The 16,669-nt window shown below is 50.7% G+C and overlaps 1 protein-coding gene across 1 annotated transcript; it reads right to left on the reverse strand.

Annotated features, from left to right (window-relative positions):
* Window positions 1-11,538: 11,538 nt before the first annotated feature.
* On the reverse strand, window positions 11,539-14,322 carry LOC126522792 (F-box/LRR-repeat protein 14-like). Its single transcript, XM_050171604.3, has one exon. It carries the CDS (start codon window positions 13,940-13,942, stop codon window positions 12,062-12,064), a length of 1,881 nt encoding a protein of 626 aa, XP_050027561.2. The 5' UTR covers window positions 13,943-14,322; the 3' UTR covers window positions 11,539-12,061.
* Between the last annotated feature and the right edge of the window lie 2,347 nt (window positions 14,323-16,669).

The raw sequence follows: 16,669 nt of genomic DNA on the forward strand, positions 1-16,669 counted from the left end.
GACAGTACGTTTAGTTTGATATCGCGTGCGTTGTATAACACACGCCCGAGCCACTACGCGGTTATGGCGCTGTCGTCGGCAGCGACATTATATAGCTAACAAGTAAACAGGCAAGTTGTTCTGCCTTCATTAAGGCGCGCTAGAGCCAGGAGCAGCCGGTGTCGGGAGAGAAAAAGAAAAAATGACGTTTACGACGCGGGCAAGTGTTCTGGAGCCAACGAGAGCCTTCCCTTTAGCGAGCGCGAGAAGTTTCAAACTCATTGCTTGTATCCAGCGTGCGGCGAAATTGCTGAACACGACCTGACAAGCCACTTTCCCGTCGCGCTGTTCGAGAGGGCTTTCATATTGCGTCGCTATCGCGCAACTCGGAAATGAATTATGCCGTCTTTAAACAAAATGTACGCAAAAATAAAATAAAAATAAAAACGACGAACAAATGTAGAGGCAGCGAGATCTGGATGCGTCTGCTCGTTTACTTGGGCTGAAACAAAAGGAGTAGAGTATGCTAATGGAAAAGTTCCGAATGAGTATTTCAGTGAACCCGTCGGGAGAACACGCCGAAGCATGACAGCCTGACAAGGAGGTACGAAACTTAATGTCGACTTTAGAAGACGCCAGTCTTGTAGAAATGACAGGTGAGCTGATGAGCAGTAGTTGAAGCGCGGCAGACGATGCTTCGAATCGGCTCCTTTCAAATGCCTTCTGCTGTTTGTATATCGGCAAAGGTCTAATGTGCGTGCTAAGATTACGGCTCCACATGCTGGAAGCGCTGCAAGGCAGAGAAGATTTGATGAGTTGATTATCAAGTTTTTACGAGCTAATTTCGGCATAAGTTAACGGCCTGCTGGGCAAGTATTTCCAGGCATGTCTCTTAAAGAATTCTGCATATAAGGGAATTCTATAAATTTGCAGATTCTTTCTATATGTGACCAGTAAGTCGGGACGTGTGCAGATAGCTATCACAACGTACTCATCAACATAGGAAATTCTTCACGCGGCTTCGTAACTTGGCACCTCCTGCTATATATCGAACATGCATAAATTTCTGTCAAGATTTCGTTAACAAAACTGAATTGAGCTCCACTAAGCTTTAACGTCATGCGTGTGTCTGAAGATTACTTGTAATAATTGTACCCAAATTTTCTTTCTGAATTCCTATTTTCACGTGTATTCCAACGTTTCTCTTTTCTCGTTCTTTCCTTTTTTTTTTTTCGCGCTGCTAGCGTTATATCCAATTTTATAGGCGGGGGATTCACCCTGCGTCAGGCGTTTGTTCAGAGAGATAGACATCTGGACAAAACACCGTGAGCTGCTGAGAAAGGAATTCACTTTTAACGCGACAGCGTTAAGGAGCTCGTGTCGCAGAAAAGCCGGTGTCGTCGGTGTCAGCGTCCGCGGCGTTGGCCGTGAGCGAAAAATCCCGGCAGGCAATTCATAAATAAAAACAACTTGCACATGGGCTGCGTGGGAATCACCGTGAGCTGCTGAGAAAGGAATTCACTTTTGTCTGTGTTTCCTAAATTGATTGATTGACTGATTGATTGATTGTGTCTAACGTCCCAAGGAAACACGAGGGACGCGAGATACAGACCGCGGTGAATGACGCCGGATTAATTTTGACCACCTGGCGTTAATAACACATGCAGAAATCTACGGTTCACAGAAGCGTCATTGCATTCCAGCCCCCAACTGAAGCACGGCCGGGAAAGCTGTAGGGGATCGAGCACGGGACCTCGCATCCGGCAACAGAAGATGCCACATCCTTCTTAGCCACCACCACTAGGGTTGGTCCGATCGCCTCGGATATACCGCTGTACATTCACTGCACTCTTAAGCGTCGCGCCTGAGAGAGAGAGAGAGAGAGAGAGAGAGAGAGAGAGAGAGAGAGAGGGAGAGAGGGAGGGACATGAGGAAAGGTCTTAAAACTCAGCAGCTGCTCTCAGATAACGCTTTCTCGTTTTCTTTTTTCTTTTATGCTCTTGCAGCAGGATGCCCGAGAGCTCCGGAGAGAGAAGTGCGCCTACGTGCGTCCGCCTTGCAGCACTAAGCCTGGTCCGTATTCGCGTATACGCCGTAAAACATGCCGCAGGTGAAAAAGGGGTTGCTCTTCGCGGTACCACCTGCCTGGAGCGCAGGTGATTCGGGTCGCTGCGGTTGCAAGACTGCGGACCCGTTCCACGCGCCTTGCGCGGAGGACAACGACCCGACACTGGCCGCCGACGGTCGACAGATGAGATGCGCGGAATGATGATAATAATACTAATCGTAACAATCGTACACCGTAATTGTCCCGTCTCGGGAGATGATAAACGTTACCCGATTACGAGGACGACAACAACACTCTCGGGTGACATCCTCGACCTTCCTGCTCGTATGCGAAAAAGTCGGAACACTCGGTGTCCGCGAGAGAAGCGATGATGCTAGGTATAACCTATAATAATTTAGCTGAAGCTGCGGTTGCAGAGCTACACGTCACCTGCCATCTCTACTTGCGCGCTTCGAAACATCCGTTCCCGAGGGACGCCGATATTGAAAGACGTTCGCCTCCGCCCATAGACGTTACGGGCATGAGCGCACGCATATACCTGGCTGGCGCATGTAGACACATTTTCCTCGAGTCCCACGTAAGTGCCCAACTTAGCTTTTCACCAACTGATATAGATCCCCTAGCTTATCTCCGATAGTGAAACGACACAGGACCGACCGACCGTGTTTATGCTCATGCACCTAAGAAACATACGCGGATCACCGTGGATGCCTTGACGCACAGAAGTGTGTTGCCGCATACAAACTAGAAGTAAAGGGTGTTTTAGACAACTTGTATTGCGCCACCATTTTACCTTCTGGAAAAAAAGTAAACGCTTGTCCTCCAGATAAGTCCATCTGCGAGAGAGAGTAAGAGAGAGTTGTTCTTCCTACTCCCCGATGTAGAACACAAGTTTTGATTCGGTTGGTCGTGCACAGTGCAAGGCCTGCTCCATGCAGGGGGGAGTACGAGAACCCTCTCGAAAATTAAGGTGGACGTGCAAAAAAAGGGCTATTCAAGATATTCGAGCGAGAGCGCCGTCAAATGTATAGCTTCCAGCATTTTACACTGGCGCACTGCCTGTAAGTGTTCAAATCACCTAACACCGCGGCGCCGCTGTGACCTGTGTGCATGTTCCGTGAGCTGGAACGCAGGGGCTCATATGTTGCCTACACCTATAGGGTGCTCCAGTTCCATAAATTTTGCAGAGGTAATATAAATTTTCAAGAATTATATAAATGTCGCTCAAGAGAATTTGGCCCAGGTAAAGGGACTGGTAAAAAGGCACAACCAATAGGTAAATGATGACACGTGACGCATGCCAACGTCAGCGATATACGACCTGAGCACGATATGCGCTAGCCAACGCGCTTCGCTCAGCCAGGTAAAAAATATGGGCCAAGGAACAGTGAAGCACACCGCAAATGTGTTGTCAATTGTTCCAAGTGTCCACTAGTCCGACCCTTCTCTGATGACAGAGGTATTTCTGCCTTTGTCCGCGACTTTCCGTTGCAGTTTCGTAAGTTTAGAGCGCGAAACTACAGAGATAGACAGTAAATTAAGGCATAATACTAGCGCTATGAGAGCGTAAAGGTCCACACGTCTCATTGCAATAGCTTTTACAAAAGTTAATCAGCGACTAGGGAAATCTCGTGAAAGCTCACGAAAAAAAAGAAAAAAAGCTCGCGCATTTAAACCTACACTGTGCATGTGTTAATACGCAACCCGGGGCTTGAAACACGGCCTAAATCGTGTTGTTGACATGTATGGCGTAACTTAGACTAGCTGCTTAAGTTAGTGGATAGATCAATTGCAGACCCTTCGCAGGCGCTTACACAGCTTCCGAGTCTTCAGCACGCATAGCTATACTGATTACACGTTCTATACAATACTGAACTATACACGTACATAACTACTCTCTCGATTCCGAACACCACCACGAAAACAATGGTTAGTGGACTTCGGTGCGGTGTTGCTATACATTGGCGAATTGCGATTTTTTTTCAGCGGAATTGGGTATCTGGACATATTTCTACGCTGTGGCATCAGCGATTTCGTGCCACGGAGGATTTTTCTTTAGAACTGTTGATTTCGATAAGCAAAAATGCTACGATGATATGTCTCTTCGTATACAACCTTCTCAGTACATTTGTTTAATAAAGCATGTGGAGTACCTTTGGATGTATTCATCAGGCACTGCGTTGTGAACGTAAACATACGTTACACCGCAAAACATGTGTCACTTACTTTGAAAAGAGAAAACTCGATATACTGGCGTTCTCTAAGATTGTCGGTTTACTCACCAATATATTTAGAAGGCCTTAGAGTATCTTTAATGCCTCGGCTGTATCTTTGTAAGGAAACATGAAGACAGTGGTTCTTTATGACGAAAGAGAAGCATCACTAGTTGAGAAACATTCAAACCGGATACAATTATATATGTTACGACACGCCATAAATATCGGACGATTATGTTTGGTCATTATACCGTCACGTGCAAACCCATCTTTAACTTACAGTTCCGGCTACACGAACCGGCGGAGTGCCTTCCGGCGAGTAGGGTTGTACGCAGCGATCAAGAACACCGCCTATTAAAAGTTTTCATACGGGAAAAACTACTCGCAACTGCCGCTATACGACAGACGGGAACGTCACGTATACCTAACGGAACAGATTGCCTTGCCCCTTTACAGAGGAAAAAGCTCTAAGACATTGGTCCAGACGGGCTTCGGCACTCAAGGCCTTAAGGGCATTGCTTAAGTTTTTGAGGACCTGTGAATTGTGCGACCGCCTTTGAATGTTGTAGCGCGTAGTTTCGCGTTACTGTGTGAATTTTCTGGTTTCCATTTTTTTATTCTTCTTTCTCCTTTTATTCCCTTTAACCCTTTCCCCAGCACAGGGTAGCCAGCCGGTACTTACACTGGCTAACCTCCCTGTCTTTCCTCTCCTTTGTCTCCTCCTCCTTGCCTTGCGCATTATACAAGCCGGTATTACAGCTGTGCTCTATGCTAATTTATCATCGTGGGATCATAAATTTCTTTCCACGCACGAAGAGTGCTGTGCACGAACTGTCGAAAGTTTGCGGGTCAGAAGTACCGAATAAAGTAGTGGCCGTACTCGCAACATGCTCACAGGCCATACCTGTACATATCCGTCGCTTTATTTGTGCTAAGGTCGCACCGCACTGTTCGGTTTCCTGAACTTATATCGTGCTCTGCGTGGATATGAAGCGAACATATTCAATTTTGCTATCCATGCTGTAGTTCGCAGTATTTTCACTAAAGATCTGCATGCTTGCGTAGTCACAATAGATGTGTACGATCGCATGTTCACCTAATAGAGGCGAACTATCTTTGACCTCTTGGACTGTTTCAGTCACCTTAGAGGTCTACAAGCGTGCATCCAGCGACTCAGGAAGGACACAAGCTCCCACGATGTGCATTCCTCCTTAAACCTCAAAAGCTCGAGACGGTTTTCATGTTTGATACTGACTTTACGCAAATAAGCTCTTGTGCGCTAAATACAAACAAAACGCAAATACGTTTTCCGGTCATATTACGAAGAGAGCATCAAAATCAACCGCACAGCGCTGGATGTCCTACGGCAACATACTGCTTTAAGGCTTTAAGGCGAAGCTCTTTAGCATTTGCCGAACTTTCCTTGCATACGGCTATCGGCGACCCAAGAGTACACACTCCGAGCTCGAGCTCCCAGGCTGCGCAGATATGACACTCGCTGCATTTCAAGAAACAGCGGCGCTAAGGGAGGCACGGATGAAGCGCCGTTTATCTATGCTCCTTCGTTTAAACAAACTTATGAGCAGCACGAGGTGGCCGCGCTTATCACTACCAAGAAGCTGCTCCGAATTCCCCTTACAAGCTTGGACCGTTGGACAGCGACAGAAGTTCGCCGAACCGTTTCTTTTTTTTTTCTTTTTTTTCACAAGATTGCGACAACGGCAGCGTACCCGGGACGCCCCCAAGTGGCTCGCCACCCTCGATAAAAATAAAGAACTCGAGCCGCCTCACGATAACGAGGCACACGAAGTCCGCGGTTTTACTGGGTGCCGGGCGCAGCAACCGCGATAACGCTAGCGATAAAAAGAAGCGGGGACGTCCGTCTCTTCGGGATGAGCGAGGGCCTGGGCGGGTAAGTGGGGCGCCGTCGCATTACGGCATTTCGCCACGGCCTCGACAAAACCGTACGGGAGGAGGCAGCACGACGACGACGAGGAAGTCTTGCTTTCGGTCAGTCCTGGGATAAGGCGACTGCTATAACGCTGCCCGCCTCGGCTGCCAACTCGTTTACTCTTTAAATTTCTTTGCCAGCTTGGCGCGGGCTCAGTGCGAAGAAAGCCTGGAAGGATGTCGGGTCGGTAGTACTTGCTATGCAAGCGTTTTATAAAGCCAGCCGTTCGTTCCTCGGGCATGCAAGCCGTCCGCCTCGAACCACACGCTGGGACGCGGCGTATGACGTTAATCGATGACTCTGAGAAACTATGTTTAGAACGAAGCCGCGAATAAGGGCTCGGTTGTTTGCCTGTAGTCGCTGGGTAAGTACAACATGGATGAGTTATAGGCGCGTCGAGAAAAAAAAAGTATTTATTCTTTGCTAGGTGCCTCGGTGTGGTATAAAATTCGCCGTCTGAAATGACTCAACGGAGGGAGGTCCTTCTGAGCCAACGAAAAAAAATGGTTTTCTTTCGAGTGGCAATCGAGTGTGCAGATTTCTGGTTTACGAGTGTACACCCAGTAAGCCAGAAATGAACCGAAAATTAAAAGGTATAAGTGCTCGGACTACTTGTCTGTGACGTCATAGATGTTTACAGTGTTTGCTTGGGAACAGCTAAGTTAAATTATGAGGTTTCACGTGCCAAAAGCATGATTTGATTATGAGGCACGCCATAGTGGGGGACTCAGGAAATTTGGACCACCTGGGGTTCCTTAACGTGCACCTAAATCTAAGTACACGGTGTTTTCGCATGTCGCACCCCATCGAAATGCGGCCCCGTGCTCGGGAAATGTTGAGAGTTTACCTATAAACAAAGATCACTTCTCACCTATATATAGCAAGTTTTGAAAGCGTTCTGCTCCGTAAAAACTGCGCAAACATTGAAAATACATTGAAATCCATGACGTCACGTCGACGTACAGGCGGTGCGCTGTTTGAGCCGCGAATCCAGAAAGGGGAACCTTAGCCTGTCCAGCGTTCGAAGAATACTTGACTAATCTAAACTGATTTAATGCCGATATTTTAGTGTTCCCTTAAAGATACGAATAAAAGGAATGCTAGTTAGATTTCATAAGAGCATTATGCCTCCGAAATAGCAAAACTGCAGCCGCCCCTGCCCTGACAGCAGGAGTAGTAAGCTATGAAAGACGCAAACACGAAAGGCACGTTGCGACACCACCGTGAAGATGCCGCACTAGCGCGTTGTGACGTCACGAATTTTGAGCGTGGTTTCTTGCTGGGTGAACTGGTACAATTTCATCGCGGTTGAAGAGCGAAGATACACTTAGACAAGGGAACAAGAAGTTAACGGGACCGAGCGCTGTACTTGCAACTAACCATATTCTCGAAGGGAAATACGCAAGGAAAATAGCACACGGACAACACCGTTTGGAACAGTAGAACACACAGAATAGCATCAGACCGACCGATCTGTCAAAAATAATTACAATATTACCCAGTCAAAAACAACGACAGCGCGCTCACGGATCATTCGTGGCTGCGATTTCTTATACGCTTCTACAATCTCACCCTTGTGCGGAGGTTTGTCTATAGTCCTATAACGCCAACATTAATGAACACGTGGGGAGAGGAACAGTGCTCTTTACAAAGCAGTGGCAAATTTTCATCTCTGCGTGGTGAGACCAACTTGTTCCGAGCCGACTTGTGTTTGGAACCCGGTACTGTTAGTTGTACACTGCTGAGTGTTTCGGACCGAGTATCGCATTTGATAGGCGGCGTTTCAGGCTGAGCGATTGCCGGCAACTTTTGCAAGGTCTAAGTCCGCCTGTAGCAAGCGACACCCTTCCTCCTTTTTCACCAAGTTCCGGTTTTCACGCAGTTTGCCGTTACTCTACGCCACGCGTGACGTACACATAAACTCTTCATATGTCTTGCTACTTCTTTTCATACGTCAGATGGGATCTTGTAGACAACGCGAGTGGTACGCATTTAAGGTATGTTGTGGCGTGCGCAGTGTTGCATTCGACTTCCTTCCGGTTTGCGGACTCGCGTGTGCACAGGCTGGACAGCCTGCGGTATAGCCTAGTGGCAATGTCGTTGCGTTGCCGAGCTCAAAGTCAGGGTTCGATCCTGGCGGCGGTGCGCCTGCATATCGATGGGGGCGAAAAGCAAAGAAACGGCCGTGTGCTTAGGTTTAGGTGCATGTAAAGAACCCCAGATGGCCAATCCTCCCCCGCTTCGGTGCGACTCGCAATCAGACTACGGTTTTTGGCACGTAAGACCCCAGAATTTACATTTCATTTGGCTTGCTCGGCGCAGGATGACAATGGTCAGTCTCGTACTGCTACTTTGTTGTTCTTCGGTCCCAAAATGACGCTGCGCATGCGCCTTGGAACCCGCGCAAGATCCTTCGAGAATAAACGTAAGCGTCTGTTCGCTGCTTTCCAGTTCATTCGAAAACTGCATTTTGATAGTGTGTCGTCTGGTGTGCTTCCACTATATGCCTGGAAATAAAGACTATGCACTGCTTTCCGAATGAATAAAACACTGAACCTCCCAAGTTTCGACAACGTCTTCCTCTGCCGAAAGTGCTCAAAAGCGAGGAAATGCATTGAAAACCATGACCACACAATGACGTAATAACGTAGAATGTGTCAAGTACTAAACAGAAAAATGGGGAGGGGGGGACGCTAGGCATTAATTTTATCCGCTAGTTATAAACAAGTTGCAGTCAAATGAACGCATATACTGTTAAAAAAGTATGTTACAAATCTGAACTGATTGAGTACTGTTTCTTCAGTATCCTTTAAACAAATACATGCCTTCAGTCTAACGCAGTGTCTGCGCATAGAAAAATCCAAATCTACGTAAAGGACGACTGCTGACTGAACGTGCCGTTCCCGCGGTGCTTTCATGTAAGCCGTGCTAGATGCGGTATCTCGGGGCAGATTTTGAAATTGGACAATGTCATCAAATTTGGACGGTAGTAATTATCTAGCGCATGTCCCGGGCACAAATGTCATGTTAGTACCTTTTGCGTATGGCTTACCACCTTAGCATCGATCATCATCATCAACATATTTTTATGTCCCCTGCAGGGCGAAGGCTTCTCCCAGAGATTTCTCATTACCCCTGTCTTATACTTGCCGATTCCCATTTGCGCGTGCAAATTTCCCAATTTATTCACACCACCTAATTTTCTGCCGTCCTCGACTACGATTCACTTCCCTTGGCACCCACATTCAGTAGCTCTTTAGCACCAGGCCTTAGCAATATGGCGCGTCTAATGTCATCGGACGCCCCACGTCACACCGAACCGTGGATTATTATAAGCCAGACTCTTAAAGGTCCGTGGTCTTGCCCAAGGCCTAAGCATGATGCCATGAATTCACAGCAACAAGCATCGAAAACACACACTCAACACAAGCCTACGAAATTGCGAGACGCGATGGGAAGCGGGTGGACAGCTAGACCACGCACGGTTACGCAGAGAGGCCGTACTCGAGGATGTCCACGGAAGGAGATTTCACTTTTGCACCCTCAACGCGCGACGTTGTTAGAAGATTCTGCAGGCCACAGCACAAAGACCTAGACATCGATTCTCAGTGAATACACAAAAGACAGTGTTCAGCGCCACGCTCTACTAAGTAGTCAACCATCCCGTTGCGGAAAGTAGAATGCTTAGACCTTGGTCCCCGCCGATGTCAGCCCAAATTGCTAGTGTTGTTTTCTTTTTCTTCTTCTCTGAGTATCGAGACTATGAAAGACTAATTCTTTTCGGGCGCTTTCATCGTGTTTGTGCGGACATATTATTTTAATCTCTTCGCTCCTCGTCTTTTTTCTATCATGACCCTCTTCCCTCCAGGGCAGCTGTAGCTAACCAGACGGTTGATCTGGTTAACCTCTTAGCCTTTCAGCTCTAATTTTGTCTCCCTCTTTCGGAGCTCCTCGCCCGCGTGACGTCGCTGCCAAAGAACAATCAACACTTAAGAAACTTGTGCTCGAAGTCGTTCTCTCGCAAGACTCCTCGCGCGTCGTCGACAGCGCCAATTGGAACGACGACGAACGAGAGGCAACGCCAGAGCCCTTTTTTTCGCAGAGGCAGTTGGGTTTAATGAGCGTGCAGCAACGGGTGCAGAAGACAGTGATGGCCTCTAGCTGGCGTCTCAGAGAACAGCGGTAACGGCAGCGGCCCCTTGCAATGAGCGCAAGGAAAAAAAAAAAAAAAAGAGGCTTGCGAAATTGTTCCAGGCCAAGGCCTCAAGTCGAGCTGGCCGCGAGAGATCGCCGGGACCATTGTCATCGGCGCGAGCTGTTTCCAAGGCCCTCTCGTGTACGTGTTGACCATCGGGGCAGCGCGGAAATACCCGGCTTTCTTGGTAGCGAAACACTTGGACGAGTAGTTTCTTTTTTTCTTTCCGTTCCGCAGGCTGCCAAACTCCTTTTTCTTTTCGTTTTCTCGGCACTGTACACACTTTCTCGCAGCTTCCTGCCACAGACTTGATATCGAGATTCTGTGGAAACGGCGAGCGCGAGACAAGTACGGAATGAAGAAATTGTTGCTTTGCCAATTAAGAAGCAAGAACAGCAGATATGGGGGAATCCGGTCGAGCTGTTCAACAGCGCGAAGTTGGCTCGCAAACCTTTCACGCGATTACACGTTCACGAGAAGTGCTGTAGTTTTGTGCAAGATGTATTACCTTTTTGACAAGACTGCGGCCATCGGTAGAAGTGTGTTGGTGTTTTGCTAAGCCTCGCGTTACTTATTATGTATGGAGGAACGAAAAAAAATATAGCAAGTAACATTACGCCATGCAGCCAGCCTTGGCAAGCGAACCCTCCGTGAAGCCACAGTGGTGGCCCAACACGTGACCTCTTGCGTCACGATCACGGAGTCAGAATCGTGATTTGATGAGATGTTCGGTTCCCAGTAGCTATGCGTTATTTGGTACGCGCTTGTTCAGCAGCCCTGCCATGGCTCTGCCTGTAGAGCGGGAACACGAAAACCAACCGCGCACTTTGACGCGAGATCACGTGCTGGGCCACCAGGTTTGGCTTTAATCGCGTTGCGGTATGCTACCTCCTTTTTCCTTCCTCCATGCTGTTATCACAACGCGGCAGGAAAATTTGCGACGCAGGTAGCATTGGTGTTTTGAACAGCGCGCACTTTTCCAACACGAGTGAGTCAAAACGGGATAAGTAAGCTTATGCTGCAGGTGTCGAAGGGCATGCGTTCGAGGACCAAGCAGGTATTGTCACGTGACAAGATTTCGTTAACTAGAGCCTTGCGGCGAAAGAAACGACACGGTTGCTGCAATGGATTTTTTTCTTTCTGAAAACAAACTTTACTAGCGCTGCGATTCATTGACTGGTATGTACAGCTTGTCTCTCTCGGATAACTTATTTACAGGGCAACATGTACAAGAGAAAGAGCTATGTACACAGCATTTACAAGTTCAAAGTCGGAGCGAACGTCTCCTTGTGGCACGAGCAGGAAGAATTTTTGGACCAGTCCTGTACACGGCGCTATATACGTGCTAAGCTCGCGGTTTGTGGCGGGTTCTTTGACGCGTCGTAGTACTTACAATAACGGATGGTGGGTCTGGCCTGAACATCGCTGCTTCTGGACGACGGAGCTGCAGCGATGGCACGCCCCTTTTTAATCCATTTCTGATCCCGCGCATTGTGTTCACAGCGTTCACGTTTTGAGCAAGACAGAAAAAAACCTAACCGCCGTCACAGAGTCCCCTCCCGCGCACAGCGAAGAAGGCGACGGTCGTAGTCGTCATCACTTTGAGCAATCAAAAAACAGCATCACACACAAGGAGGCACTGTGCGGCCGCGTCACCGGATGTGCCGCTGTTGTGGTGGACTCTGTTGTTGGTGTAGCTGGTGTTGCCAGAGGCCGAGGTTCAGAACGCCGAGGTTGGGCAGCTGCATCAGCTTTTCGAGCCCGACGGTGGTGATCTTTGTGCAGCCGTAGAGGTCGATGCACCGTAGCTGCTTGAGGTGGTCCGCGATCAGGCTCAAACCCTTGTCGGTGACGCGTCCGCACTGGCCCAAGTGTAGCGTTTGCAAGTCGCCCAGGGACCGAGCCACGCGCCCGATGCCGTCGTCGCTGACGGGACACGCATTCAGGCTGAGGCTGCGCAGCTGGAACAAGCCTTGCGAGGCGTGCAGTAGGCCCTGGTCGCCCACCTTGTCGCAGAAGCTGACGTCGAGCGTGCTGATCCGCGAGCCGCCTTCGGCCAGGTACGCCAAGCCCAGGTCGGAGATGTTGTCGCACGACCGCAGGTTGAGCTCCCGCAGGCGCGCCATGCGAGCGGCGTGCTTCAGGCCGGCGTCCGTGACGCTGGCGCAGAAGCTCAGGTTCAGACATCGCAGGCCGTCGAGACCGATGCTGATAAACCTTAGCGCTTCGTCGGTGAGCTTCTGACAGTCCTGCAGGCACAGCGACTCTAGCCTGAGGGTGCCGATGGCGGCGTCGGGAGTCATGCCCGCCAAGTGGCCGATGCCAGGGTCCGAGACGCCGCGACAGCTTCGCAGGTTGAGGGAGCGCAGGTTCTGCAGGCCCCAGGCGATGAGAAGCAGGCCGGTGTTGGTGACGTTCGAGCAGCCGCCCAGGTCGAGCCGCTCGAGGCCCTTCAGGTGCTGCACGATGCGACCGAGGCTGTTGTCGGTGATCTGCTTACACATGCTCAGGTTGAGCTCGCTCAGCGAGTGCACGTCTTGGACGAAGGCGTGGCTCAACCACGCGTCGGTCAGGTTGAAGCAGCCGATCATGTTGAGCGCCTCCAGGTTCGGCACGCCCTGGATCACGTCGCGCAGCGAGCGCCGCAGGCTGAGCACCTGAACGCGCCGGATGCCGCGCCGCACCAGGCTCGGGAACAAAGACGGGTTGGCGCGTCGCAGGTGGAGCTTCGCCTCGACGCCCCGCCACACGGACTTGTGGTACGCGGCCTCGCGCCACGCGGAGCACACTTGCGACACGCGACCCTTGTCCCGCACGTCCAGGTAGCTGAAGATGAGCGCCAGGATCTCCGGGTAGAGCCGCGATATGTGCGGCTGACTGTGCGAGCCCGCCGTCTCCATGGGCGAGCACGAATCGCTGTCGGCCGCCGAGGCCGCCGCCGCTACTGCTGCTCGTCGCGACCGGCCGCCGCTTGCCGAGTTCGTCTGCTGCTGGCGGCGGCGCCAGCTCGCAGGGGTGCACGCCGACAGGCGCCTCCTTCCCGGCACGCCCCGCGCGTCACGAGGCGGGGGCCACGTGATCCGCTCCGGGCTGCCCTCGTTGGACGCCGTTCTGGCGCGCTTTTTCACTTTCTGGCGTGGAAAAAAGCGCGCCACGGCGGCGGGGGAGCGCGTCGGCGGATCGAAAGCGCGAAATCCGAATCCGCTCGCGCCGAACGCGAACTGCTGCGCGCACCATCGGAAACGCGCGCTTGCCGGCAAGTGGTGGCGCGAGGCGAAACAACTCTCCAGCAGCGAGCAGTCGTCTCCGCGGGCGACACCGTCCCGGTTGAAGTTAACGACCGTCGGACACGCAGAGGCGCTTGCAGCGGGAGCGTCGCAGCACCACTTTCGCTCGTCGTTGCAATCGTCGTTGCGGAGACTCGCTGGTGGCCGCGAGGGATCCGACGAGTGGTCCATTTCACAGATTCGGAGACGGTTTCCGACGTATACGTGGCATGCCGTAATGGTGTCAGTCATATCACGGAAACGCATAAGAAACAAACAAATAGTGCAGGGTGCCTGTGAAGCGTACCGTACTCTCTGGGTCACCGTCTGAACCAGTTTGATGGCGAAGTCGGAAACGACTGCCAGCGAAAAAAAATGGGAGGAACGCTGAGGCCTCAAGCGGCCGGGACTATAGCCAATCACTAAACTCTAGACTCATTTCGAAGCCCCGAAAAAAAAAAAAAAGAGAAAGCTCAGCTCGCGAACGCGTGGCGTAGCAAAATGGCGAAGAACATGAGGTGCTAGCAGGCACCGATCGTAAATCGTACAACTACCGGCAGCCTTCAAACAACGTTGCCGCCTTTGTGCGTTCCCCTCCGGCATTTTCTTTTCCGTCAAAAGAGGGGAGTACCGTGGCTCGAGCTTCTTCGCTGCTCTTTCTTTTGATTTTTCTTGTTTTCTTGAAGGAACAGGCGAAAAAGTTTGAAGACGCACCGAGGTAGTTGGTGCCCCGTATCTCTGAAGGAGGAAAGAAAAGAAAAGCTTGTGGAAGGCAACTCCAGAGAGAGCTTAACCTCTACGCACTGCGCAGCCACGGGCCCGGAGAGAAAGGAAGGGCTGTAATTTAGGGACGGCACCGACACCCCCACCTCGAGCACTTTTTTGGCTCGTTTTTAGAGAGGGCGTCGATCGGGCAGCAGTACGAGAGCGGCAACGCGCTCCCGCTTTTCCGAGTGTCTCCTGGCCTAGAGCGCCGGTTTCTTTCGGCGTTCAAAGGAGAGAAAAGCGGCCGAAAAACGAGAAAGCCGGTTCTTCTCCGGCCCTCCCCCCTCGCAGCACGCGCGGAAGCCCCCGCTCGCTGTGTCTTTCTCTTTTTCTTCGGGCCTCGGTGACGGAAACAGATGAGCCACGGAACGCGCTTTGCTGCAGCGAGTGGGCAGCGATGGCGTTTTGTTGTCGTGTTTGGTCAGGCCACACGACGATGGCCGCCGCTCGTCGCCGGTTCAGCCAACGGCTTTTCCGAGTCCTCCCGTCCTTGTCCTCCCCATCAACTCTACGGCTCCCGTTTGCCTCTAGAGTGAACGGCCGATTGCTCTCTCATTGTCTCCGCGACATATCTCTCTCCCTCTCTCTCTGGACGTCGTCGTTCGACGTGCCGCACTTTGCAGCGCGCGTAGACAAAGGAGGGACCCCAGGCGGCGGCGGCGGCGGCGGCAGGCTGTTTGATGCGTGCCGTACTCGAAGCGAGCCCAAAGCTGCGCGCCATGATTCAAAGCAGCAGCGGCTTGTTCTCTGTGACACGTGCGCCGACGACGCCGGCGCCTTCGATGGGTTTGCCACTCAGGTGCCATTGAGCAGAAGAAAGCTCGCGCGTGGATCCTACCGAGGGCGCGCTTCGTATCGCCGGCTCGAATCTGGTCGCCCGTGCTGCCCGATAGCTGCAGGCGTCGTATCGCTTTTCTGTGCATTCACCGCCGATGGCTCAGCCGAAGCGCTTCCTACGCGTTTGCTTGGGCAGTAACGGTCACTTCTTTCTTTCTGTTTCATCTGGAGAGCACTTTACACGTTCCCGTAGCGGTGTTTTTTGAAAGAGCTCCTTCTAGGCGCGATAACACCGATAGTGCCGTTTTGGAAATGAAATTCGTAGGGTAACATGGTTTGCTTTCATTTGAAGTAACAGGGCGATTGGCGATGAAATGTTTTCTCAGTTCTTTAGTGTAGTGAGCATAGCAGCGTGAACGGCTGTCCAAATCATGTGCGTTGCTTACACCCCTCCAGAAAGCAGTTTCGTCGCTTGTAAACAATTCAGGATCGACGGCGAATATCTCGGCAACCTTCGGTTTGCAGATGACATTGTCCTGTTCAGCAACACTGGAGACGAGTTACAACAAATGATTGAGGACTTTAACAGAGAGAGTTTAAGAGTGGGGTTGAAAATTAATATGCAGAAGACAAAGATAATGATGAATAGCCGGGCAAAGGAACAAGAGTTCAGGATCGCCAGTCAGCCTCTAGACTGTGAAGGAGTACGCTTACCTAGGTCAGTTACTCACCGGGAACCCTAATCATGAGAAGGAAATTCGCAGAATAAAAGTGGGTTGGTGCGCATACGGCAGGCATTGTCAGCTCCTGACTGGAAGCTTACCGTTATCATTGAAAAGAAAGGTGTACAAAGTGCATTTTACTGGTGCTGACATATGGAGCAGGGACTTGGAGGTTGACACAGAAGCTCGAAAACAAGTTAAGGGCCGCGCAAAGAGCGATGGAACGAAGAATGTTAGGCGTAATGTTAAGAGACAGGAAGAGAGCGGTTTGGATCAGAGAGCAAACAGGGATAGCCGATATTGTAATTGACATTAAGAGAAAATGATGGAGCTGGGTAGGTCATGTAATGCGTAGATTCGATAACCGGTGGACCATTAGGGTTACAGAATGGGTGCCAAGAGAGGGGAAGCGCAGTCGGGGACGACAGAAGACTTAGGTGGGGCGATAAAATGAGGAAATTCGCGGGTGCTATAGTTGGAATCGGTTGGCGCAGGACAGGGATAATTGGACATCGCAGGGAGAGGCATTCGCCCTGCAGTGGACATAAAAGATGATGATGATGATGATGATGATGATGATGATGATGATGATGATGATGAAACAATTCAGCGCGGTGGCGTTAGCGCCAACCAAAAATGCCTGTTTTGTAGGATATCAGTCTGATGAATTCATGTGACACACTGCTTTCCATTAGGCGAGAGATGTAATCAAAAATGCTGATTGCGGGTT

This window comes from Dermacentor andersoni, chromosome 6, assembly GCF_023375885.2.
Source record: "Dermacentor andersoni chromosome 6, qqDerAnde1_hic_scaffold, whole genome shotgun sequence".
NCBI classification, from domain to species: Eukaryota; Metazoa; Arthropoda; class Arachnida; order Ixodida; family Ixodidae; genus Dermacentor; species Dermacentor andersoni.

Excerpts from the sequence above, each read along its gene's own strand:
- LOC126522792 (XM_050171604.3), bottom strand. The coding sequence starts at position 13,942 with ATGCGTTTCCGTGATATGACTGACACCATTACGGCATGCCACGTATAC.